Raw genomic sequence first — 24,441 nt, 5'->3', positions numbered from 1 at the left:
TGAAGTTTGTTGTATTTAATTATCTCTACATTATTCTCACTGTTTACACACATTGCTGGAAAAGTATGGGACTATTTAGATTGGAGTAAAGAGATCATTGTATATGCCTGGAGGCAGGGGTTCCTGTGCCCCTGCCCCCCAAAACTTCCAGAGACACCGGCTTCCTCAAAAAGCTCTGCCTAGAATGGGCTGTTGATATCTTTTAAATCACATTCTGAAGCTCTTGACTTATTTAGATCATAACCTCCCCCCCCCCCACATAAAAAAAATTCCAATTAATTAAGCCTATAACAAAGCTACGAGGTTTCCCCTGGCACATTATCCAGCATCCCGTTTATTTTCCTTTTTGCTTTGTGTTAGATAACATGTACAGTACATACAGTATCAACTGTTTTTAAATAAGCGTTTGCTAGTGTACCAGAAGATGGCACTATTTTGTCTGATTTGACATTCCTCAAAATTTGTTGTGCAACAGTAGGGGTGTGTGTGTGAGAGAATAATAACCTCTGCATTTTGTTGCAACAGTATTACCGTTAATAACCAGTCGTTTTGGAAATAAATGAATATGGAAGGAGCCCGTCCTATTGCTGGTGGAAGAATCAACTGTACCCAGTATGGTATTTAAGGCATTTAAGATGTTTTCAAGCCACTTTTGGATTTGATTTTTTCTTACACAACTGTGTTTATGTCTCTCTCTCTCTCTCTCTCTCTCTCTCTCTCTCTTTCTTTCTCTCTCTCTCTCTCTCTCTGTGTGTGTGTGTGTGTGTGTGTGTGTGTGTGTGTGTGTGTGTGTGTGTGTGTGTGTGTGTGTGTGTGTGTATGAATGGTTTTGCATGATTATTGATCCTGAATTGAAAGATAATCCTGTGAGAATGTGTAGATTGCATGAAAAGAGAACATCTTCAATGCAGAAGTGAGTAAGTTAAACAAGGGGACCTTCAACATTTTCAAGATAGTGCTGGAGGCAATTGGCAGTTGTGTGTTATTTACTCTGCTGGACAGCCTCCCTCTTTGAGTAGCTCAAACACACATATTGGGAGTCGGTATGCTGTGGGAAGATTGAGAACACACCCCAACTGAGCAGCTCTCCCTCTCAGAGATAAGATGAATATGCCCCACATTTCTCCCATGTGTTGTGGCAATTTAATGCATATTTGCCACATATATTCACTATAGTCCAAGTAGTGTCAGACTGAGAAAAAAAAAGTTATATTTAAATGAAAACAGATTTCAAAGTATTTCTTTAGATCTTATTGAGAACTTGATGAAATGTTAATACTTGAGCCAAACATATATTTGACAGTTGAACATAAAAGACATTATTTAAAAACATCGGCTATGTCCCTTTTTCTGTTGAAAAGCCACTGTTGTACTAACCATCAGTCTACAATGCACATGTTCACATCTCTTTAATGTCTGCTAGTTAGTGTGTCAAAAGAAAGTCCTTTCTTGACCTCAGAAGCTGACCACCCAAATAATCCAGCATTTCCTTCAGTAACTTCTTATTTTATCCATTACTCACTCAACCCACCCACAACTCACCAGTGATGTGCCAACTCCTACAGCTTTACAAATATGATAAGACTGACACTGTAGGAACTCTCCCAGCTGTATGGTAATGTTTAACCTGATAATTCATTTAGGGGTGGGAACAGAAAACAGTCAGACGTTACTCTGTCTTCTTTTTTTAAGATTGCCCGCCTTCAATGAGTTGATTTCAAACCGCACCAGGACTTACAATGGACGATACGTTGCAGCAGGAGACCAAAGAGTTAGAATATAAAAGTCCAAATGAGGAGCAAGGTAACTTTTATTTTTTAACTATCTTTTAAATCAAGTACCTCCATATTTTTACGCCAGAAAATAAAATTAGAATGTGTTGGACATCAATTGTATGTGTTATCTTCAGACCAGCTGATTTCGAACATGTCTCGAGAGGTTTTCATGAAAATAAGCCTCAAGTGTATCTAACTTAAGTGTGTCGTATATTCAAAGGCCTGGCCTTGGAGAAAGGATCAGTCATTCATATTAACCAGTAATGTTTAACAAAACATGTTTGACAGTGTTGTGTTGCTTCTCACCAACAAGCTTTCTTCTGTTAAAAAAGGTGGGATCCGTCGCCGATTACGGGACAGGGACCTTCTCAAGAAGCGAAAGGCAGAGGCAGAAGAGAAGGAGACTAACCAGTGGGTTTTTGGGTAAATTCACCAAAAAGCAAAATAAACTAGTCCAGTATATTTACTACTCATGTAGAGCAGCTATTAGTGTTTCAGTAGAGTAGCACGTCCTTGCGCTCTAAACGTTAAATGATTGAGTTGATAATTAGTATGATCCACCAGAGAGAAGACCTATATTGAAGTGTAGTGTGGCTCCCGAACATGCATTGTATCATGATGCAGTGAAAACATTATTACCACTTGAGATGGTTGTTGCTTCCTCTGTTTGTACCGAGTATAAAGCAAAGCTACCAAAGGTTGCTCTGGTTTTCCTATTGACAGCCCAGATCCAGGTCAAGGACTTTGTTCTATTAGCTTTTCAAATGTATCACAAAGAGCTGTATCAATGTCCACTGTTGTTGCAGCTGATTATAATTGTTGCGCTCTTTCAGAGAGGAGAGTGTGTGGAAAAGATCAAGGGCTCAGCAGAAGAGCAGCTCAAGAAAAAGAGGAAGGCCCAAAAAGACTGAACCTACACTGGAAACCTCTGTCACTCAGGAAAATAAGGCAGAGGCTGGGTATGATCCAGCTGTCGTGGTGATAGCTGAGCCTGCAGATGTCATCCCAGTTCAAATATCAGGTGACCTGACAGCACTGGAATCACAATCTGTCCAACGCACCCCAGCTCCTCTACCAGCGCTTGCATCTGAGCAAAGCCCGGTCTTTGCTTCTCCACTCACTTCTCCAGCTCCAGTCAACCCAATTCCGGTGCTCGTTTCTCCCTCAGCCACAACCTCCTTTTCTGCTGAAGTTTCAGCAGAAGCTCCAGTCTCTGCCCAAGATGTTTCTCCAGCTCCTGCTTTTTCAGTCTTTGGCCTATCCAAAACCAATGTTCCAGAGTTAGACACAGCTTCCTCCTCAGATCCTCCAAAGGTGGAGACTTTTTTCACCGAGTCACAGAGGCGAGAAGCCCCTGATCAGATCCTGATTGAGGATGTTGGTCCTGATGAGGAAGAGGACATCCCTCCAAATCAAGAAAAAACAGCTGATGAAGGTAGTAATTGTGGAGTTTGAATAGCGCTAAAAATATCTTTTGAAACAATTCAATCTCATAAAGTTTCTTATAAAGTGTACTGTAGAAATGTATAATGAATTCAAATTTGAAATATCATCTGCCGTGCTATTTTTCAGAAGTGATTGAGATACCCTTGAACGACTTGCAAGAACAAAATAGGCCACTCCCTGTTTCATCCCTGTCTTCGCTGCTTCAGCCCCAAGAATATCTCCCAGAAAGTGGATTGTAATTTTCTAAAACCAACTGGAAGAAAACTGCAGAAGTTTAAAATATTCAAACAAGACTACTTATTTTATTGGTCACATTTTGTGCCCAAGTATTATTTTCGTAAGTGCGCAATCTGTTTGTTGAAGAGAACACAAAGATGCTGAACTTATATGTAGCTAATTTGAATAATGAATTAATTCAAACCAAATCTACAGGCTTATTTATTCTATTTGTGTCTCAGTGCATTGCTAAGGGATTCTGTCTTGTATTTTGATTTTAATGTGCATCAAATTATCTTATATTACTTTCCAGCAATAACATTTGTAGTTGTGGATTTTGTTGGTTCAATATTGTAAAAGTTGTTTTAAACAAATAAAATAAAATGTATATGGTATAGTAGTCTTTGTAATTGCTATAATCAATGAATTATCAGATAGTTTCAATCAGATGCATAAACAATATCTAAATTGTTCTCCAGACTATGAGTCTCTTGAACAGTTTGATATTCATTTTGGAATCTAATAAGTAATTATGAATGACTTTTCAAAAGGCAGCTTTGTTATAAAAAAAGGCATGGAGAACGATATTGTTAAGTCGCATTCACAAACCGTGACAAACACACACACACACACACACACACACACACACACACACACACACACACTTACAGATATGATGGGTGACAAAATAGTTTCCAAAAGGTAATTGTTTTGCCAAAACCTAAGCCAAGCAATATATCACATGAAACATAAACAAACAAGCAACATTAAAAGATATTGAATCAAAACAAGACCTCTCAATCGTCGCCAAAAAATATTTAAAAAATGATATGACCATAATTTAAAAAAAAGTTAAAACTGTGTCCTGACAGAAAAAGTGGACAATGACAACTGGATGTCAAGATGAGATGTTTTTTTTCTTTGTTCTTGTATTCTAATTATCTTATTCAAAATGGATAAAACATACAGTGACAGACTTCCAGCTAGACAAAAGCCATAATTGTGGTCCACCAAAAAAATGAAGCTTGTCAAACGCTTCACTTGCACCCGGTTAAAGTTTTGTGCTGCAAACCAGCGTAAACAGGTAGTTTCCTTTTCCACCGGCAGGAGGCAGCAGTGTGTCGAGAGGCAAAATCTCCTTCGTGGAAATGACACGAAGAATAAGAAGTTAGCCGTCACAAACGTGTTCCTCCATCCAATGTAACAGATTCACGACGACGGCGTCTAGAAACGGTTAACAGACGGCACTTTTACCGCCATCTGTTCTTCTCTTTCTTCGAAATATGAGTGTCGTGTGTGATTGTTGCGCAGGAGTTATCAATAAACTCAACCAGCAGGTTTCTGTGATGCGAAAGGAAATAAAGAACCTGAGGTATGCTAGCAACCTCTCCACTTGTTGTCATGTTACCCAGAGCAGAACTTAGGTGTCGACAAAAGCAAACATCTCTGCTGAACTATTTGCTTTAACTCGAGCTACTTTTATTGATATACATTTTACGACTTGCTCTCAAAACACAAGAGAGCACTTGGCCCTAAAATCAACATATTCTAGTGCATTCTGTGTTTGACCTGGTTATAAAGATGCTCTTATTACGTCTATGATCCTCCTTCCTCATAAGAAATCATCGATTATATGAACAAATGAAAAACAACGCGATACACAATATGAATCTGTAGGGTTTGTGCTAAAATATGCTTGAATTTTACACTCTGTAAACTGGACCTGGATTCCATCAGAAAATATTTGGGGTATCACAAATAATGCTGCCTCAAGGCATCACTTTCTAGACTTCATCCATCCATCTTCTGCTGCTTATTCTATAAATTTATAGACTTTTTACTGTGAAAAATCCTCAAGTGAAGAAAAGTCCTGCCGATTTTTTTAATGATTCAAAAGTACAATTATCTTCTGAAATAGCCTCAGCATATGGCTTAATGACCACATGTATTTTAGACATGTCAGGATGTTATCTTGTGAAGAATTTCCATTTAGTTTTTGTCTTTCAGGCAAGTGTTGGACACTGCTGCAAGAACTCAACGCAAACATATGTTGTCCATCGAGTCAGCTGTGTCGAAGCTTGGACGTGAAGCCCAACCACCTGCACAACCTTCACCAGCTTCCCCGCAGGCGGCATTAGAGCAGGGTAAACATTATTAGAGCAAATGCACCACCTTCCATATGAGTAAAGACTGTGTCACACTGCATTAATTGTGTCCCTGTGACTCGTTCAAATGTGCAGTTAATGCAGTTTTTCATATATTACAGGAAACATCCAGACGGTCCCTATTGGTTACATTAAATCCTGTTTCTCTGTGAAGAATGCGACACCCAGACAACCAACAATTTGTGGCCCCTCCAGAGCAGAGCTGTGCATCCAGCGGAGTGTATTTGCAAATCCTGAACATGCTCTTATGGGGCTGGAGCAATACTCCCATGTCTGGTAGGTTGCATATTTTGCCTAATGATGAATGTGTTTAATTATCAAGGTTTGATGCCAGATTTCTAAATAATTAATACTCAAATCAAATGTTTTCAGTCTTCCGTTCATATTTGTTGTCAAAATGTAGGGATTTATATCAGGAATATATATATAGATAGTCAACTTATTGAACCTTTCTGGATGTTTACAGAGGGAGGTATCATTTGTAACTATGTCAAGTTCTTAATTTCACAGTTGATTAAAATGTCTGATCAAAGTTCCACTGATAATGCTGTTAAGTCACCCTCATATATTGGAATTTTTCTATTTACAAATCCATTCCTAATGTCATTCTTCCCCTTTGAATGTGTGTCTTTTTTACATTTTATATGCATGAAACATTTTGAGACTGCTTAAAAATTTGTGAGGAAAAGTTCTCTTTAAATTGTCAGGACTGTCGATCAACAATAAACATGGCTCTTTTCAATTGAATTCTACCGGCACGGAATGGAAGTGGTTAAGAGATGCCACCCATGCTTTTTTTTTTTTTTTTACTATTTGGTCCATACAGGATTATCTTTCTCTTTCACAAAAATGGACACCTAAGTTACAAAGCAAAAGTGAAGCCCCCTCGACTGAATGGTCAAAGGGTTGGTGTGTACTCCACGCGCAGCCCGCACCGGCCCAATGTTATAGGTCTAACACTGGCTAAGCTGGATAAAATCCTTGGTGAGTATCACTTATAAAGTGTCTTTTCAGAGTGGAAGAGCTGACTTTATATTTTGTTGGTAATCTGAAATGCTGAGGACTCCTATCATGAGGTTCAAAAAGTGGTGGTTTGATTTGAATTAATTGATTTTATTTATTATTTGAAGTATCCTATTATATCCATAATTGCTGACAAAATTAGAACCAATTAATATTTTATCATTAAATATCTTTGATATTTGACAGTGTTTTGAGTAATTCGGTTTTCTGATTTGCTGATTTGCTGATTTCATTTGACTCTTTCCAAAACAATGAGAACATTTCATGCATCATTTGCCAAAGCATTACCTGTTTGTGTGTGTGTGTGTGTGTGTGTGTGTGTGTGTGTGTGTGTGTGTGTGTGTGTGTGTGTGTGTGTGTGTGTGTGTGTGTGTGTGTGTGCGCACGCACTTGCACACTTAACGCTGCTATTTTGTTGTTGTAACAGTAAGACTCATTGTACGTGCAACAACAAATTATCAGTAGTATCTGTTTTGCACACAACAGAAACAACGTTTAGGACCTGAAACTTGGGAATCCTGCGCACATTTTGATAGGATTTTAATTCTTACATTAAATATTTCCGGATGTCATGGGTGATCTCAGCCTCAGTTTTCGAGTAATCTGCTTGTTAGACCAAGGAATTTTTCTTTATTTGATTCCAGGTGATACGATTTATCTGTCGGATATTGACATGATTGCTGGAACTCCAGTCTTGGATATTAAACCCTACATCCCCGAGTATGACTACCCTGGCACCAGGATGATAAACAACTTTGAGCCTCAGGATTTAAACATGGATCAACCTGTGGAAATGTCTGTGCCACACGGGGCACCAGCCATGCCGAGCCCTGCAACAGATGTAGAGTCAAACCCACAAGATGCAAGAAGTGAGGGCCTTCACTCTGAGAGTCAAGTCAAAAAAGAGAAATCTTTACTTGATAAACCAATCACCAATTCATTCTCCCAGCCTGAAGACCCTTTTCATGTGCTTGAGGAAGTGAAGACTTATGTTACCCAAAGTGGCTTTTCCCTCTTGAGTTGTGAGACCAAGTGCAGAGTTTTAGACCAGCAGAAAACTGAGCCACAAAATTTGACAACGGAGCATCCTAGCTATGGTGAGGAGACCTATAGTACCATTTCGGATTGGATCCGACATCCTCCCGTCACCAGTCTCCATGTGCGGTTCACTCCCCATGCTCAGAAGGGATTGGCAGAATTCTTTCCCTCACACATGCAAGGTAAGCTGTTTTTTTAATAACGCATGTTTCATCGCGATGATTGTTAATCTAATCAAGCTGATCGTACCAGAATAGAAATTATTTTGTCGCGCATTTGTCCACAAGAGGGTACTGTTGTGTCAGAGATTAGCATTGAAAGTCATCAACATAGAGCGCTGTGACATCACTTAAAAACCAAACAACCCTCTGTCACACAGAGCCTTGTAAAAGTGAAAGAATAGCGTTCAAGTTTCTGCGGAGTTTGGAGGAGGCTGCCGCTGCCATCAAAGGGGTTTTGTCAGCAGATCCACGGTCCGTCTACAGGAGGAAGCGCTGCAAAGACAGGCTCTTCTTCTTTACCCTGGACACAGCACATATAACCTGCTGGTTCGGACAAGACTTTGTGGAAGTACTGCAGGTTCAACCAGTGGAGCGCCAAATTGCCTTAAAATGAGAAACCATACACTTGGAATCATGTCATGAGAAATTTTGTTGTTATTGCTTCCACCATAAGTCTGTATTATAAAGATAAAAATAAAGAGCAAGGCAGATGTGGATTACGATCTGTAACATGTAATAGCTGTTATTTTATTTACACGTATTTTATATCAAAGGTGTTTTATGGTATATTGAGGTCCGTCTGATGATAAAGGCTGGCAAGTGCGTCCCACAAATATTTTCAACTATATATGTATATGTGCCTGTATATATGTATATCATCAAAAAGCAAATGTATTTGTTAATAAATTGCAATTAATGACATATATGGTCTTCTTGTTTAAAGAGGAGTTAGCTCTGTTTTTATTGTAAACAACAAACCCAATGACCCTTGATGTGTTGCTCTCTGTTAGGTTTTTGTTTGCCATATAGCGCTCTCAGCAGGAAAAATCCTGAGATTCATTTTGAAATCCAGTTGGACATTTATAAACAAAAAAATAGAGGGACCACTAGTGCATTTTCAATATCATCAATGCACAAATATTCACTTTTTCTAGTTGGGCTATTGAACTTCATCACTTTTCAGTCGACCCTCATCACTGAGTATCACAGCTTGAATGTTATTCATTGTGTTCTATGGTTGAACAAAACAATGGATGACTGATAGCATTTCCTCCAGGGGGCAGCACCAGTGACGTGTTCACTACGCATCCTATGATTGGTGCGTTGCACAACAAGCGAAGAAGTAAACGGACCAATAGCAGCTCTGTGTTTTGTGTTTTTGAATGAAACGCGGCTGGCGACAGCTGAACAGCCGATTCACAGAATCCCATTTCCCGTTACAATTTGTAAAGTTGGAAGGGAATTTGAGAGGTAAAGTATTTTTTTTACGAATTTGCAGCATTTTTATTGGTAGAGCCCGTTAGTTAAGTCCAAAAACAACACCGTTTGATTTATGTTTGGAAAAACGATGGGAAGACTAGCTTTGCGACACTTGCCAGTAACAGTTTCAGTGACAGACAGGTCAGGTTAGACAGCTAGCGTTACTTTGTTTTTGTTAAAAACGCTGTCTGTTAACTGATTTCCGCTTTCTTTATTGTATGTCCTTGTTAATACAGTTGCATATACCACTGAGCATATAGGATTACCATTACAAACGCATTATTTCACAGGATAATTTACTAATCGCTGTCGAGCAGGCTGTCCTCAACTCATGTCCTCGGCGATGCAGAGCTCCCCGGTTGAAAGCTCGGTAAGACTCACTCTTCTACACGTTATGGGCTGTGTTACACCATGAAGCAAGTTTCTAATATCGGGCTTGTTTTCTCTTGGTGTTAGCTTTCGAGCAGGTGTGGCGAGCGCACACCATTGCGAAGTTTAGAAAATGATATCCGGCATCGGTCAACATCCTTGTCAAGGCTAAAGCTAAGTACGGATCCTCTCAAATCAACAAAGGTGCGTTGACCCGAATACATCAAGATTGATCGATTTTAAATTTACAGCTAATTTATTTCTCTCAATGAATTCTAATTAACAGAATGGTACATCCTTTTACGACCCAGAAGCACCCTTGCACGATCCTGCAAGAAGTGAAGTGATACACACCAGTGCTTCCTGTGTTGACGACACAGAATGTGGACAGATAAATGTAACGTTTAAATCATTCAACTGTGCTGGTGGTGAGGTTGAGGTTTCAGAATCTTCAGACTGTATGGGAGAGAGTATTTTCTTGGACAGTGACCAAACTGTGACCAACACCAGTGTAACTGAGGATGCAGTCATTAATGACAACATCATAGCAGAATCATGCAGTCAACACGCTGACCATCCCTACTGCAACAGTGACCTGAAAGATTTATCTTCTGAGGAAATCATTGAAGCAAAGCTTAGTGTTACCCCAGATGTTTCACTGTCCACTGGTCACCTGGATAGGAAATGTTCCACAGAAGAATTCAAAGTTGTCCAAGAAACTGAGACTGACCAGAACAATGTTACTTGGAAATCTTTCATTTGTGATGGGGGTGAAGTCGAAGTGCCAGATGTCACAAGGCCACTTGAAGAAACCATTTCTTCTTCAACTGCAGTACCCGGAGAAATTTTGCAAGACAACACTGTAAATTCAAGTAATTTCTTTGACTCTTGCCAGCAGTGCGATGCAGAACATGTTGACCATCCTTACTATTGTGGCGAAAATGTTATCGCTGTCGTCAGCAACTCTTCAAATCTAATTGAATCTGAAACATCTGTCAACGGATTGAGAGACATAACCCTCAAAGAATTTAACTGCACTGGGGGTGAGATTGAAATATCAGATGGCATTAAAACTGTAGATGAGACTGTTCCTCTACCAGCTGACCATTTAACAACAATCAACGAGTCACGTGGTGGTGGTGGTGGTGTGGATTCAAGCACGTTAGCAAGTGATTATGACGTTCCACACGGCAGTTTTCATATAGATCATCCATACTGTAACATTGAAAGTGATATCCCTGCTCCGAGTGGAAACCCACTCACTGCCCAAGTACCCTGCAATGTTAATCTTCCAAGCCAAACTTTACCAAATGGAGATAGAATGAGCCATGAAGGTGCATCAGTTAAAAATATCGATGCTGTCAATGGTGAACTTTCAGGTGGAATCAAGTCACTTGAGAAGACTTGCCTATCTGAAGAGGAAGGACTGATCTGCAATGTTGTGGATGAAATGCAAGAGAGCCATGAACATGTGATGAGCAATGTAGAAAACGTATACACGAAGAAAGAACCTCATCAATCAGTTGCTAATGCATCTCTACTGAATGACACAGCGTCAGTGACTTTGAATAATGAACCAGCTGTTTTAAAAGTCCTTGAAACACTAGAGAAGCTTTCCGTGCACCCCGACAACATTGTGACTTCGCCTGTGAAATCAAAGTCTATGGACTGCAGCAATGTCGTGGCTTCACCCCAGAGTCCCATATTGGTACAGTTGCCTCAGCATCCAGAAAATGGTCTACAAGAGGATTCAAATAATAAAATTGGTCAGGCTAGTGAGGCTAAAGACAGTGCCCTTGGTTCATCTGGACATCTACCCGTTCTCTCCAACTCAGAAGAAACACCTGTTGCTGAGACTATCCATGATGCTTTGAAACTACTGTCAGAATGTCCCTCAATAGCATCAGTTCTGCAGCTTGGAATTGTCACCCCTGATCTCAGGAGAGCTTCTCAGTCTGTGCAAAGGGAACTACCCATGGATCAGTATTTGGCTGACACCTTTGGTGATGGTGAGAGGAGCTTTTTGGCGCCTGTTAGTATAGATCCCACCGGGCTATTCAGAGAACGCTTGGAAAGCCCCATGCCTCGTCCTCTTTTCAATTCTACTGCTCTGAGTTACAAGCCTCAGTCGACTCCAGTCAGTTTGCCAGTTAGTGATGTGGGCAAGAAGCTCTGTGTGATGCCGGAGCCAAAAGCTGAGAATCCAGTCTTGGATAATCCTTTGATTCAGGATGGGCCGCTGCAGCAGCAGCTGCGGCAGATGGCAGAGTTTCTCATTTTAGCATCAGGAAAACTAGGCCTTGCTGCGGGCCCTGCTCTAGACCTGCCTGTTGTTGCTCCATCAGTCACACCTGCAAAGGCTGCTCGTGTAGAATCCTGCAGTGCATGTGTGGGCACCACTCCTTTGAAAGTGATAGACCACAGCCTTAATACATCAAGGGATTTTTCTGCTGTTGATGCCTGCACCCTTACTGACCCCCTTCTGTTGAGGTAAGTTCTGGATGTAAATGTATTTAGTTTAACTTCCTCTATTGCTAGTGATTATCCTTTATCATTTAGGTTGTGTCTAAAGTTTCGGATTATTATTTGTTTTAATTATTTTTTTCCTTCCTTCTCTTCTTCCCATTAATGTTAACTCAGCATACCTCCAGGTAGCCTTGAGTGCCTTTCAAAACAAGAATTGGAACAGAGATTGAAGTCTAGCGTGATCGTGGTAGAGGCCTTGGTGCAGCAGTTGGCTGTCGCTAGAACAAAAAGACATTCCTCAGACCCTCCTTCACCTTCAGACCTCAGAGATAAACTGGTGCAGACGGATCACACAGAGCTAAGCCAGGTGAGGATACTGGAAGAGCTATGACTGATTTTCTCAATTCAATGCCTGGATTATTTTTCATGAATTCTGTAATTTGTTGGATTTGAACCTTTGTGTTTTGATAAAGACCACAATGTTCAGAGACCTATACATGGCGGCCTTAAAGAGGATTAGTGATTTGGAGCTCGATGGAACTTCTTTGCAGCAACTCATTGTGTCTATGCGGGACATGCAGGTCACCATGGTGAGAAATTCATAACTGTACCAATCCATGTTTTTTTTCACAGTGTATTATTAAAATTACCTGGGATGCTGGATCTCACACAATCCTTGCAACATTAGCCATATTCTGAATTTTATGTTCAATTAAACTGTTTCATTTTCTTGTTATGCAGAAAAAATATATATTATGACCTCACCCTTAACATGATGTAAATATTAAAATAGTCACATGGCAGTTTCTGTGACTTTGTCCCAACAGAATTCTCTGTCTCATGACACGGATGCTGCACTCTCAAACATGCGCCACATGGAGGATATTGTCAGAGAGGATCATCAGAGCCTTGTTTCACACGTATGTGAACCTGACTTTTAGCACATTGCTTTACAGTTTCTCGAACCGCACGCAATTTTTATACTTTTCTCTCTTTAGTATGCTACGATGAAGTCTTTATTGGAAAAGTCAAAGGAGACACAAATACGAATGATGCAGAGGGTCAGCGATGCTCTCCAGCAAAAAGACGACATGAAAACTCAGATGGAGGAGGCTTTTACAGCCAAGGAAGCTGTAAGTACAGTGGCTTGTCTGCAAGTGTCATGTCCCTCGATGTTTCTGTGGAGGTTCTTGCTCCAGCAGCTCTTAGGCAAGCTGCATCAGAATTATGTATTGTATATCCATGCAGCAAGCACCTCCAACCTCAAGAGAGTACAACTTGGGGATTCGTTTTGGTTTAAAATGATTCTAAATTATATTTAAAAACACAAAATATATTTATTCAGCAATGGCTATCATTTCCGAAAGCTTAAACTGTGATTTATCCCCAGGCGTTCAGTGCCATGGACCAGCTGAGGGCACACTGTTCCACAGAAATGGAAGAGTTGCAGAAAAGTGTGGGATCTCAACAAGAACTCTTGGCAGCCTTGAACACAACTTACCCAGAACAGGTCCAAAGAGCCAGTAGCCAAATGACACCACTTGATTGTAACTGACAGAATCTCCATACAAATGTTTATACTTGGCTTATGTTTGTGCCATTGATCCATTGATCCAGGTTGCTTTAAACAAGGCTCACACAGAAATACTGGACTCCGCTTCAGAGCTTTTGGCACAGACTGTTGAGGAACAGTCCAGTTTGATGAGAGAGGTATGTAGTGTGTGTTTATATATATATGTATATATATATATATATATATATATATATATATATATATATATATATATGTATAAACAACTTTCATGCTCTGCATGTTTATTTGGCAACTTTAGACAACTTTGTTAATGCAGTCTAAATATAAAATTTCAATATACAGTTAGTTGTAACTGTAGAAATAAATACTTAAATACTTAACTGTAACGTGATGGTAATGTGACCGTAGTCACATTGATTTATCGTTATCTTTGTCCCAGCTAAGCACAGTCCGAAGCCTTTTGCAAAAGACCGCCCCTATTCTTCTGAAGCTGAATGAGAAGGCAGAAGATGCTTTGAGGGAGAGGGACGAACATCTCTCTGCCAGAGACCAAGCTCTTGAAGAGCGAGAGCAGGTCAGAAATCTTTGTGCACTTCCTTACACTTTCAGCAACAATGATAGTTTTTTTTGATAGGAACTGTTACTTAAATTTGAATCCACTGTCCAGCTTGAAGAGGAGTTAAATGAAACTCAACTGAACCTTCAAACTGCCAGAGAACAGATTGGTGATTTAAATCTGCAAGTTACAATTCTAACTTCAGGTAAGAACCTGTTTTGTTTTTTGGATCACCCATCATAACATAGTTGCACATACAGATTTTTTTTAACTGTTCAAACTGGTGTGTGTCATCATTTGTTCTATACCCTGTCGGTATTAAAGCAAAATTACTCGCTATGAATCATATGAGTGGATCTCCTGTCGAGATTCTTTGAATTTGTGACCTCTGTCCTTTTTCGTGTCAGAGATGGGTGTGGTACGTCAGAAGCTGACTGAACGAGAAGAAGAACGGGCGCAGCTGGAGAGGAACGTGACCGAGATGTCTGCCACAGTTTCTTCCACAATGGCCGCCCATACGTTCCTGGAGCACGCCCTTGCTGCTGAGACTGCAAAGTATGAGCTTTACAACATTGCTCGATGATACTGATTGCCTTTTTTTTCCCCCAAAAAAGTGGAGAATTGTTTATAAAGGAAACAAGTAGTTAATTTCTCAAAAATATTGTTTCAGGTTGCTGGAGGCTCAGCAAGAAATGAGCGAAGCCAAAGATAGGGCTGATCAGTAAGTGCTCGAATGTTTTTGTTTTCAATAAGGAACATAGTTGGTTGATAGTTAAAAATGGAGAAACCAAAAATAAGCTGTATTTATAAATAAATAAATAAGTGATCCCCCCCCAATTGATACATGTCAAATGATACTTAAGGAAATGTTGCCACCCACTGAACTAACTGCTGGTGTCCAGGTTGGAGATGTCGCTCTGCCAGTCAAAGCAGAGCGTGTCACAGCACAGTCAGGCTCTGGCTGAGACTGAGGAACAGCTGAGCCAGCTGCAGGCAGTCTTGCACTCTCAGAGCATGCAGATCCAGCAGCTCCAGGATGCTTGTACACAGCTCAGTGGTGTGCAAGAAATGAATGAGGTAAGCCAGTAGCATGTGTAATTCTTTAGAATGTATTTGTATTGTTTCATGTTATGAATATGCATGTTGTGGGTTGATAGGATTGTGTTTTATCCATACAGATTTTTCTTCTTACTATTTTAAAAAGTTGCAGACTTCCTTTATGTAAATATTTAATGTCACAAGAGAAAGCACTTGTTTTTTAATGTTTGTCCTTGCTGCAGAGCAATATATTGTTTTTTATTTATTTTATGTTACATTTATGATGCAGTTTCAGAGGGAAAATCAATATCTCAAATTGTCTGTGGAGCTTCTCAGTCATCCATGTCATGGTCAATCCTTGTCAAAATCTTTTCGTGTTAACTGGACTTATATTTCTTGTAGCTGCCAGGAAAAGATTTTAACAAAGAATAAAGACATCTAAATTATCATGTAATTAGAACCTAAGAAAGGAGAGCGTTGTTGTAAGAATTTTTCAGCAAGTTAAATGTAATTCCTGAATTGTATTCTAGCAAACACCGGCAAGTGTATTATCTCCCTCTTCACTGGTTTTCTTCAAATCTGACATTTATTTCAGCCTTTGAAATAGTGTCCGACAATTCTCCGTCATGTCAAAATGATTTATTTACCTGCTCTTTCTGTGGGGTTTGTCAGGAAGATGAAGATTAGCCTTTTTGTGTGCTCATTTAGTGGTGCAGCTTTGAGACAATTTGGGGGAAGTTGATTGCCATACTCCAAACCCAGCTGAATATTTGACATTGCACAGTCCTCAGAGTCAAACTTTTGACATTGCAGTTAGTTAATTGGGTAAATTATTGTGTGTTGTAGGGTATTATTGTTGACCTTTCCTGTTGTTCCTGTCAGTTTTTACAGATGGAGAATAAGCTGAACAGGGAGCAGCTGTCAGAAAGTGAGCTCACACTGAGGACCAACCTGCAGGGTCTCCGGGAGAGGAACCTCCAGTGTGAGGACCTTAAGGCAGAACTTGCTCAACTTCAGTAAGTTACAGTGTATTGTTCAAGATGATTTCAACTTATCCAGCACTTTCACACATTGCGGTTTCAAAGCATTTTACGTTAGATTCCCATTCAAACAAACACTCACATCAATGGCAGCAGAGTTGCCATGCAAGGAGGTAACCAGGACATTGAGAGCAACTTGGGGTTCAGTGTCTTGCTCAAGGACCCTTTGGCACTCGACATGAGGAGCTTGGATTGGAGGGACATCTGCCCTACCAAATGAGGCACAGCCGTCCCATCATATTTATCGAAATTCTATCAAAGAAATTTTATTTCTTAGGCCAAACCGATTTATTAGTCCGACATATTTGCACATGAGCCTCTAAAAGGTGTAATTGCCTGGAGTATATGCACGCCAATGGGAACTTCTTGTTCTCTATATTTGATTGATTGTTAACATTAGTATATTTTTAACATACCGGTAAGTATATTTTCACAGCTCTGCATATAAAAGTACTGAGTGGAATAGTGTGCAGTTTTTGACATGTCAGATTTATAATTATTTATATAGTGCAAAATCACAACATGGTTGCCTCATGACACTTTCATTCATAGCAGTTATAGCCATTAAGCAAGTGAACAGAACAGACTTTGAATGGTTTTCTCTTTTCCATGCCATGATTACTGTTTGGTGGGCAATCCAAAAAAGAGTGGCATAAATAAATTCCTACGCAATATTAAACATCTTATTCAGTAACTTTTTTTGTAGATCAACTCATTAGGTCACTATTTCATATGCGATATAAAGTCTGTTGAATGCTTACATTTTGAGCAGACACCACAGTTCAACTCAGTTACTTTTAAAACTCAACACCTCTCATACCAATCTCACAGCAAGATCATTTTAATCATTATCGTAACACTGCCCAATGTTTATCCTGTATGCTGCTACTTACATATATCTGATATGTCTTCACAGGCTGGACAAAAAGAACTTGCAGGAGGAGTTGAAAGCCTTGAGATCCAGTGCCAGCGCATCCCAAATGGAGCTAGGAGAGAAGTTTGCTCATGCGGTCACAGAAATTACCTTACTCCATCACACACTGCGAGGCGTGGCCAATGAGCTACGTGCGGATCTCAATGATGAGGTGACACCCCATGTTTTGGTCAAAATGTATAAAAACAATGAGCAAAAGGCATTGATATTTATAACACTGAGGGTGAAACATGCATCTCACTTGAGTTTGAGCACAAGAACATTTTGTTAAGCTTATGGTTTGTGGCATTAATGAGTAGTTTAGGTCATTTGTTAAACACGATGGTAGTAAATTAAATCAGTAAATTATGCTCCCACTTAGAATCAAAAGAGGCAACTAGAGTAGCATATGCTTTAGGGGTAGTTTGTGATAATGCTGCCTTAAAATGAACAGTGTGAAACCATACATGTGGTCAGACTGATGCAAATGACTATGTTTGCAGAATGTGTTGCACAGTGTGATTAAGTGTTTAAGTTTATTTTCAACTATCTCACCTGTAATTTATTGGCATGGCAAAGTCTCTATATTCCTCCCTTTTTTTCAACCAGGATTAGATGTATCATTTGACCACAATACCCTGCTTTATCATAACATAAAGAGCTTGTCTTTCTCTTCTTCTTCTTCTCTAAATAAGAATCCAGAACTAAGGAAAAATGCCCAGCCAGCAATGGAACATCGACACCCCTCTAGCTTTGTGGACAGTATCATGGTTGCATTAACTACTGAGAGGGAGGAGGAAGATGAGCAAATGGAGACACCTGCTGGACCAGGTATTGAATCTCATCCCTTGTTATGAAAGTCAACACCGGTTTCCATCCGGGATTGTATTGACATTTCAACATTATTAAGAAGTCTATCATTTCAACACTCTTAAGACAGGAGAAACAGACATTTCACATTGTATTGTCTATTTCTAGCGATTTTCAGATCCCCGTATCAACAGCTTTGCATTGCAAATGTCATTTTAAAAGCGTTCTTAACAACATCCTTTTCATGACTTTGTGTTTTTAAAACTTTGTGAACCGAAAGTGCAATTTTTTTCTTGTGGCCTCACAGACGTGGCAGAGTCCCCAAGTGAGCCTTTATTCAGCACAAAGAGCGCATTTACACGTATAGAACCCATTACCCCGAAAAAGACGGCGCCACAGGAGTTTGAGCCAGAGGAGGATCACTCCATTGCGGCTGATCTGCTGGCAGAGCTCGGTAGCACTGTCACAGAGGTTGCGTCCTCACTGAAGTTGATACAGGAACGGAAAAATGGTCAGCTGGAAGAACTTCGCCAAACCATGTAAGTGCTGCAGATACATTCATATAATTTAGTTTGAAATCATTTTTTTCACCTGAGACTTGTTTTACCTTATGATAATATTATGAATGACTAATGCTTATCGTCATGATCAGAAAGATGTTAAGGTCTTTGATAATAATTTTGTGAGAAATTATTACAAGGGAAAAACCCGAAGGTGATTATTCCACGTTTGATTTTCGTTCCTATTCTTATCGAGGGGTGTAAAGCTCACATGGGAGAATGTGAGACGTCAGACTGTCTTTTGTCAAAGAAAATGACTGAACTTAGACCCAAAGACATCTTTTAAGTATTAATGTTCTTAAAAAACTTAATGAATTCAGTGATTATCAACTAAACATTTTTTAACTTCATTGGTGTTGTATAGCACCTAGAATTTGAATGCTGTATAAGGGTTATATATGAAGCAGTGAATAGTTCAAACTTGAAAAAAAAAAAAAGTTTTCACAAATAACTTTAGTTTGGTGTCAATGAACGCTAGTGATACACTAGTTCAACTGGTGCCTTTGTTATAAGGAACGATATAATGCAATAGTTAGTTTTTAAATTTTGTTCTTTTCTCATTCAAACTACTTACAATTTTCACATCCAGAAATAAAGTGGTGGGCAGCACAGTAGCACCCAAGTAGTTTTATCATTAAATGATACACAAAAAAATTGGTAACCTGCAAAAATGTCTTGACAGAAAAAAAAAAAACAATATTAGTCCCACAGAGCACAGTTGAATAACTCTTCAGAGGTGGCTGTGAGTGCAGTGAAATAGAAGAGAGACTGAAAAGCTGGAGATACACTGGAAGAAAATGTGAAAAGCAGAACAAAAGCGGCTTGAGCCAGCACATTGCCATCAACAGAAACACTTGCTGTATTCACCATGACACACATCTCAACAGAAAGCATGTTTGTGATAAAGATTGCAGTCAAAGGGGGCTGTCAGTCAAATGTGTATGAGACTCAGAACAATGAGGGAAGCAAGTTGAAAAAAATAGGGTTAGAAACTATGACTTGCAGTGAGTGGCAGAATCCTGAAAAATATTTTCCTATAAATTCTTGTTCATATATGTCGGCTCATGAATATAGGTAACAAAACAAAATGTTTGTTTAGATCATTTTTGTAGTTTGTTGAGGAGTTCGGCAGTGTTAGGGTGATAGTCCGTTTACATGAATAAATACAAAAGGTTATGTGCATTATCCTTGCTCTTACGCATTTTTAAATCCTCCAGCCATTCCATGGAGATGAAACGGCAGATTTCAAACAGCAGACATGAGGATGAGGTGTTCGAATTAAAGCATCAACTCACCTGTCTGAACGGCCTGGTGGAGAGAGGTAATCAGGCCCTGCAGCAAAAAGCTCAGGTGAGAATCGGCTTGTGCTTAATAAAAGTCAAAGGTGAAATTAGCTACGCAACTTTGGTATGAGATTCACTGCAATATGACTGTTAGGCTGAGAAAAAAAAACAATGAAAGGCTAAAATACTTAAAAATAATTCATCTCTTCACAGGATGAGAAAATGGTAACAAGGCTGATGGCAGAAATGAACGAGGCCCAAGAGCTTGTTGCCAAACACAAAACGGACTACAATGTAAGAAAAAAGATTTTATTTATTTTTAAAAAGAAAAAAAAAAATTTTTTTGGAAATGATAATATAAGTCATGCTCAGTGACATATGAATAATAATAATAAAAACAATGTCATCAAATCACAGGAGCTTTGGAAGGAGGTCGTGGATCTGCGTCGCTCTCTCCAACAGTCCAGTGCGGAGTGTCAGTTCTTGCGGAAGGAGCTGCTCAAATCTGGCAGCGACTCGACAAAGTCAGGACATTTCATGGAAGAGAAGATCCAGTTATTGAAAGAGGTATGACTATCTGTGTGGTTGTGGTAACAGAATGAGATGTGTCTTTTTTTTTTTTTTTTTTTTTCTTCTTTACCAAACATCCTAAGGTATTCTTGTGCCCATTTTCACAAATATCCTTGATTCAATAATAGGTGGAGAGGCTGAAGGCGAACCTACAGGAAATGGAACAGGCCAGAATTAAACTTCTGGATAGAGCGAAAAGACACGTAAGGGCAAAAACTATACATTAAACACACAAGGATTCCACTTTTTGCACATACACTACTTCTGTTTATTTTTTCTCTGAATAAAATAAGCTTGTGAAAAATGTGTTTGGTTCTACAGCAAATCATCCACCAGTCCAACCAACTAAAGAGTGAAAATGAGCTTCACATGTTAAACAACATGATCAATAAAGTCAGAGAGGTGAGAAATGCATTTTTTTTTTTTTTTAAAGTTCACAGTTTTCACTTTCGCTCCTGTCCCCAGAGAATACACACACTATACAAAATACAAGAAGTGTTTTAAGTAATTGAACATTTTTTTTTTTTCAACACAGACGCTGCTGTCTTTGCCAGAGGTTGTGAAGAACTGTGAACCGCTCCAACAGCTTGTTGAATACATAGGTTGACATGCATGTTGTATTTATGTGTATCATAATTCAATTTTGTCTTGTCTGTAAGTAAGGGTTCTTATCTTTAGTACGATTTAAATAAACATTTGTTAAAGCTTTCAGAAGTTTCTTTGCTCCATTCACCCTACCAGCATTCACACTGTCTGATTCAAAGTTTCTTTAGTATACAGTTTATTGTTAATATTTACAACATTCTTGAAGTCACATAAGTTTAAATGCAGCTTATTTTACAGTGAAGACAAGTTATTCAGTTGTCAGCACTTTTTTTATTTTTATTTTTACAGTACACAAATTGCTATAGACAAGTTGATGAATATTCTCATAATTGTCTTTTTTGACCACACAGATCAAATATTATTTTAGATGTGATACAAAACTCTTAAGTTTTATGTCATAATGGGTCATAATAACATGTACATGATAACCATACACATTTTAACATATCTAATTGCTCCTGAGAAAAATGAATCCCGCCCGGTCGAAACAGCTCCGGCTGGGTTGCTGCGTACTGCCTTTTCATCTTGTGCAGGAATCGTGTGTCACAGCAAAATGGAAAAGCTTTATTGTTGAAGAAGATAAACATTAAATATAATACCTTTAGTTGTCTTCTGATGTACAATTAAAAACAAATCCACAAATATAAAGTTCCACAGTCTGTTTTTTTTTTTACTTCTGTTTGATCCCTTATGAAAATAAAATGCTTTGCAAGTCTCCTGACAATTGCTGATTACTCTTATCCAATTTAATCTGAAAATTGAGATTCCATGACACTTAATAATTATTACCTTTTATTCCAGGCTATTTAGTTGAGCACGATGTGATGCCAAATCATTGACAAAGGACTTTTTTTCTTTTTCTCCTGCAAGCTAAGCCAACTGTTTCACTCTGACAAGCTTTTCCCGTACGAGTCTCATCTTGTCAGATGTGCGGACTTTGTGGGGAAAGGGGATTTTCACAGAAAAAAACTTTCATTGGCTAAAATGTCCAGTTGTAAGTATTTTTTTCTTTATTAGTGTGATAACCTTTCATAACTGAACATAATTTGTCAATCAATGTCCAAACATTCCCAAGGTGTCAGTTATTGAACGAGGTGAAACCGTCCAGAAAACAACTGAAGAAAAAAGGTAAAAGCAATGAAATATAGTTTGATAGCACCTGTTTTCATTAATTTTCATCAAGTTTACCTGTGGAAGTGATAAACTAATTTGGTGTGATGTTTCAGCCCAGTTAAATATTTTATTCTTGAAGGGAAAAAAGTGCTATTATTATTTTCAAAATGGCAACTTATTATGCAAAAGAAACGAAAAAAACATGCAATGTACAAAAGCTGATGTTCTTCATACAAGCCGCTAATTGCAAAGCACATGACCGTGAAGCACAATAACTTATTTGAACACTTCAAAGTCCCAATTATACCTACACGCACGCACGCACACACACACACACACACCAGCAAATATTAAACTTGCACCTTGAATTCCGACAAAATAATGCTTGCAACTGCACGCATAAGCAACATTTTTACACACATGCGATGAGAGACCTTGTCCTTTAAAAGTTAAAACCAACAATCTGCACCTAAGTTGTGAAATAGCATCAAAATTGCATAAAGCTAATTAAAGTTAAATGTGTAAAATCACAGTTGTCCTCCGCAGAGGAGTTCTTAACAACGCTTCTCACTTTAGTCCTCAATGGTGTCAAAAAGGGGACTCATGTATTTTGTGCACAAAAATGTATCAAGTACCTGATGTATCGTTCTACAGATGCCGCAATGCAATTCTGGTCGTATTTGCAGCCGCTCAGATAGCAGAGACAAACCTGTCCATGTTCCCGGGGTATGCTGGATGTCTAAGGTAACCCCCCGTGTTGGCGATTTGACCTGCAGTGCTGTTGTACTGAGTGAAGGTGCCCAGCTGCACTGGGGAGACCCTTCCATAGTGGTCCCCAGATTCTGCAGACCCGTGGCCTGAGGAATGGAGACGTCCAGTGGCTCCGTATACTTGGTTGTGGGGTTGTCCATACGACATGCCCTGGGGGCCATGGTGATGCGGGTGGCTGTTCGGCCCGGAGTAGGTGAACCCCGGGTGTGTGGTAGAGCGGGAAGGCACTGTCCCTCCACATGGTTGACTTTGGAAACCCGGTGGCCCGAGACCGCAGTGGTTGGATCCGTTAGGTAGCCCTTCCGGACTGAAGTTCCGGCTGTTTTGCTGCATCCCCTCAGGACCTTGACCTCCGAGCATGCTGGCCGGGGTCGGGTGTCCTATGAGATTATTTATGCTGAACATACGGGTCTGACCAGGTCCAAATCCAGGAGGAGATGAAGACGGGTAGTAGGCGGAGGGGATCTGCTGCCCGTAGGATGGACTGACTGTCATGCTAGGGTAGACTGAGTTGGGGTACGCCGCTGTTCTAGTGATCTGCACGGGAGAGAAAGTCGGTGTCTCGTGCACGTACGAACCATAGGTGCTCAAGTCACAGCGTTTGAACCTCTTCCTGCGCCTCAGGAAACTGCCGCTCTCAAACATGTCCTCGGCATTGGGGTCCAGCGCCCAGTAGTTGCCCTTCCCAGGGCGGCCCGGCTCCCGCGGGATCTTGATGAAACAATCATTGAGGGTCAAGTTATGACGGATGGAGTTCTGCCATTTTTTGGAATTGTCTCTGTAGAAGGGGAATCGCTCTGTTATGAATTTGTAGATCCCTCCCAAAGTCAGCTTCCGGTCAGGGGAGTTAGCGATGGCCATCGATATTAGGGCGATGTAGCTGTAGGGAGGTTTCCCACGCTGAAGGGGTCTCTTCCTCCTCCGACCTCTGGGCTGCTCATCTGTCTGTGGCGGAGGGTTGGAGGAAGCCAAGGACATTTCTGTTGGAGAATCCTTCTCCACTTTCACCACGGGCATTGTCACTAAAACCCTCCAAAAAGAAAAATGACAAAGTCAGTAAACTTACTTCACGAAGCTACGCGGTATTGGTCCGTCTCCAGTCTCTGGGAACCGAGATCAAAACAAGAGAAGTGCCCAGCAGATAATCCCGCTAGAAAAATGTCATTTGCTTTTAAAAGAAAACTCACTGTATTTGAGTCCAAGTCCAGCAGCACTTGAAAATACGAAATATTCCTGTGTCGCAAGCTGATGTCTGATTCAATGTATTTCTGGAGACCGTTGTGTGGTTGTGTGTGTGTGTGCCATGCAGGGCAGTTGCGATATGTGTGTGAATGAGTGATTCAGTGTGTTACCTGAAGATTACCTCTCCTGAGCACCTGAGGGGCCACACCCCCTGAAGCATCACATGCTCTTGACATACCTCTGCTGTATAAGGGTCTATTGTTCACTACACAACACTTAAGTCTGCATACTTTGGGGTGGGAATTTCACTTTTGGGTCTTTCAGCAGAATTTGATGTAAATTGTAACATATTCAAAATCAAATCCTGGAAATATGAATTTTCTATTTAGTTTCGATGTGTTTTTTTTTTCCCCCCGATTCCATTTCTGCCGAACCTCTCGGTAAACTTTGTATAACTTCTTGTAATCATGATCGGTGCAGTCAAAA

General features: G+C 39.8%; 4 protein-coding genes across 9 annotated transcripts; 3 read left to right on the top strand and 1 right to left on the bottom strand.

Moving 5' to 3' along the window:
* The first annotated feature begins 485 nt into the window (after nt 1-485).
* Nucleotides 486-3,832, top strand: hemgn (hemogen). Of its 5 annotated transcripts, none has more exons than XM_086156260.1 (6): nt 500-612; nt 859-913; nt 1,693-1,803; nt 2,108-2,186; nt 2,609-3,210; nt 3,348-3,832. In XM_086156260.1, the coding sequence occupies exons 3-6, from the start codon at nt 1,740-1,742 to the stop codon at nt 3,458-3,460; spliced, it is 858 nt and encodes a 285-aa protein (XP_086012386.1). In that variant the 5' UTR covers nt 500-612; nt 859-913; nt 1,693-1,739; the 3' UTR covers nt 3,461-3,832. The 5 variants fall into 5 exon arrangements, with proteins under 5 accessions (XP_086012384.1, XP_086012383.1, XP_086012386.1 ...); XM_086156259.1 differs by having other exon boundaries at nt 501-612; nt 859-917; nt 2,108-2,198; XM_086156256.1 differs by having other exon boundaries at nt 502-612; nt 2,108-2,198.
* Nucleotides 3,833-4,631: 799 nt separating this feature from the next.
* Nucleotides 4,632-8,570, top strand: trmo (tRNA methyltransferase O). 2 transcript variants are annotated; one of them, XM_086156197.1, is made up of 6 exons: nt 4,632-4,809; nt 5,445-5,581; nt 5,704-5,878; nt 6,429-6,586; nt 7,270-7,845; nt 8,043-8,570. In XM_086156197.1, exons 1-6 carry the CDS (start codon nt 4,721-4,723, stop codon nt 8,276-8,278), a joined length of 1,371 nt encoding a protein of 456 aa, XP_086012323.1. In that variant the 5' UTR covers nt 4,632-4,720; the 3' UTR covers nt 8,279-8,570. The 2 variants fall into 2 exon arrangements, with proteins under 2 accessions (XP_086012323.1, XP_086012324.1); XM_086156198.1 differs by lacking the exon at nt 8,043-8,570 and having other exon boundaries at nt 7,270-7,494; nt 7,575-7,708.
* An 862-nt stretch (nt 8,571-9,432) lies between these two features.
* Nucleotides 9,433-20,990, top strand: spag5 (sperm associated antigen 5). Its single transcript, XM_086157285.1, has 24 exons — nt 9,433-9,514; nt 9,601-9,717; nt 9,800-12,003; nt 12,154-12,346; nt 12,453-12,569; nt 12,807-12,899; nt 12,978-13,112; nt 13,370-13,489; nt 13,597-13,689; nt 13,953-14,087; nt 14,181-14,274; nt 14,477-14,624; nt 14,740-14,790; nt 14,972-15,146; nt 15,990-16,123; nt 17,064-17,232; nt 17,756-17,891; nt 18,178-18,409; nt 19,648-19,780; nt 19,927-20,007; nt 20,131-20,280; nt 20,412-20,486; nt 20,605-20,685; nt 20,819-20,990. The coding sequence occupies exons 1-24, from the start codon at nt 9,476-9,478 to the stop codon at nt 20,888-20,890; spliced, it is 4,977 nt and encodes a 1,658-aa protein (XP_086013411.1). The 5' UTR covers nt 9,433-9,475; the 3' UTR covers nt 20,891-20,990.
* Nucleotides 20,991-21,102: 112 nt separating this feature from the next.
* Nucleotides 21,103-24,087, bottom strand: foxe1 (forkhead box E1). Its single transcript, XM_086157286.1, has 2 exons — nt 23,961-24,087; nt 21,103-23,803 (listed from the first exon to the last, which is right to left on the bottom strand). The coding sequence occupies exon 2, from the start codon at nt 23,788-23,790 to the stop codon at nt 22,693-22,695; it is 1,098 nt and encodes a 365-aa protein (XP_086013412.1). The 5' UTR covers nt 23,791-23,803; nt 23,961-24,087; the 3' UTR covers nt 21,103-22,692.
* Nucleotides 24,088-24,441: the final 354 nt, after the last annotated feature.

The sequence above is a fragment of the Fistularia commersonii genome, chromosome 12 (assembly GCF_037954325.1).
Source record: "Fistularia commersonii isolate RoL2024-O1a breed Wild chromosome 12, RoL_Fcom_v1.0, whole genome shotgun sequence".
Classification (NCBI taxonomy): domain Eukaryota; kingdom Metazoa; phylum Chordata; class Actinopteri; order Syngnathiformes; family Fistulariidae; genus Fistularia; species Fistularia commersonii.
The sequence above is the reverse complement of the archived record's forward strand: the minus strand, read 5'-3'. Positions and strand labels throughout refer to the sequence as shown.

Excerpts from the sequence above, each read along its gene's own strand:
- hemgn (XM_086156258.1), top strand. The coding sequence starts at position 1,740 with ATGGACGATACGTTGCAGCAGGAGACCAAAGAGTTAGAATATAAAAGT. Across the intron at positions 1,804-2,107 it reads AAGTCCAAATGAGGAGCAAG|GTGGGATCCGTCGCCGATTA; the intron begins GTAACTTTTATT and ends CTGTTAAAAAAG. Across the intron at positions 3,211-3,347 it reads AGAAAAAACAGCTGATGAAG|AAGTGATTGAGATACCCTTG; the intron begins GTAGTAATTGTG and ends GCTATTTTTCAG.
- trmo (XM_086156197.1), top strand. The coding sequence starts at position 4,721 with ATGAGTGTCGTGTGTGATTGTTGCGCAGGAGTTATCAATAAACTCAAC. Across the intron at positions 4,810-5,444 it reads AAGGAAATAAAGAACCTGAG|GCAAGTGTTGGACACTGCTG; the intron begins GTATGCTAGCAA and ends TTTGTCTTTCAG. Across the intron at positions 7,846-8,042 it reads CTTTCCCTCACACATGCAAG|AGCCTTGTAAAAGTGAAAGA; the intron begins GTAAGCTGTTTT and ends TCTGTCACACAG.
- spag5 (XM_086157285.1), top strand. The coding sequence starts at position 9,476 with ATGTCCTCGGCGATGCAGAGCTCCCCGGTTGAAAGCTCG. Across the intron at positions 14,275-14,476 it reads AGTTACAATTCTAACTTCAG|AGATGGGTGTGGTACGTCAG; the intron begins GTAAGAACCTGT and ends TTTTCGTGTCAG. Across the intron at positions 14,625-14,739 it reads CTTGCTGCTGAGACTGCAAA|GTTGCTGGAGGCTCAGCAAG; the intron begins GTATGAGCTTTA and ends ATATTGTTTCAG.
- foxe1 (XM_086157286.1), bottom strand. The coding sequence starts at position 23,790 with ATGCCCGTGGTGAAAGTGGAGAAGGATTCTCCAACAGAAATGTCCTTG.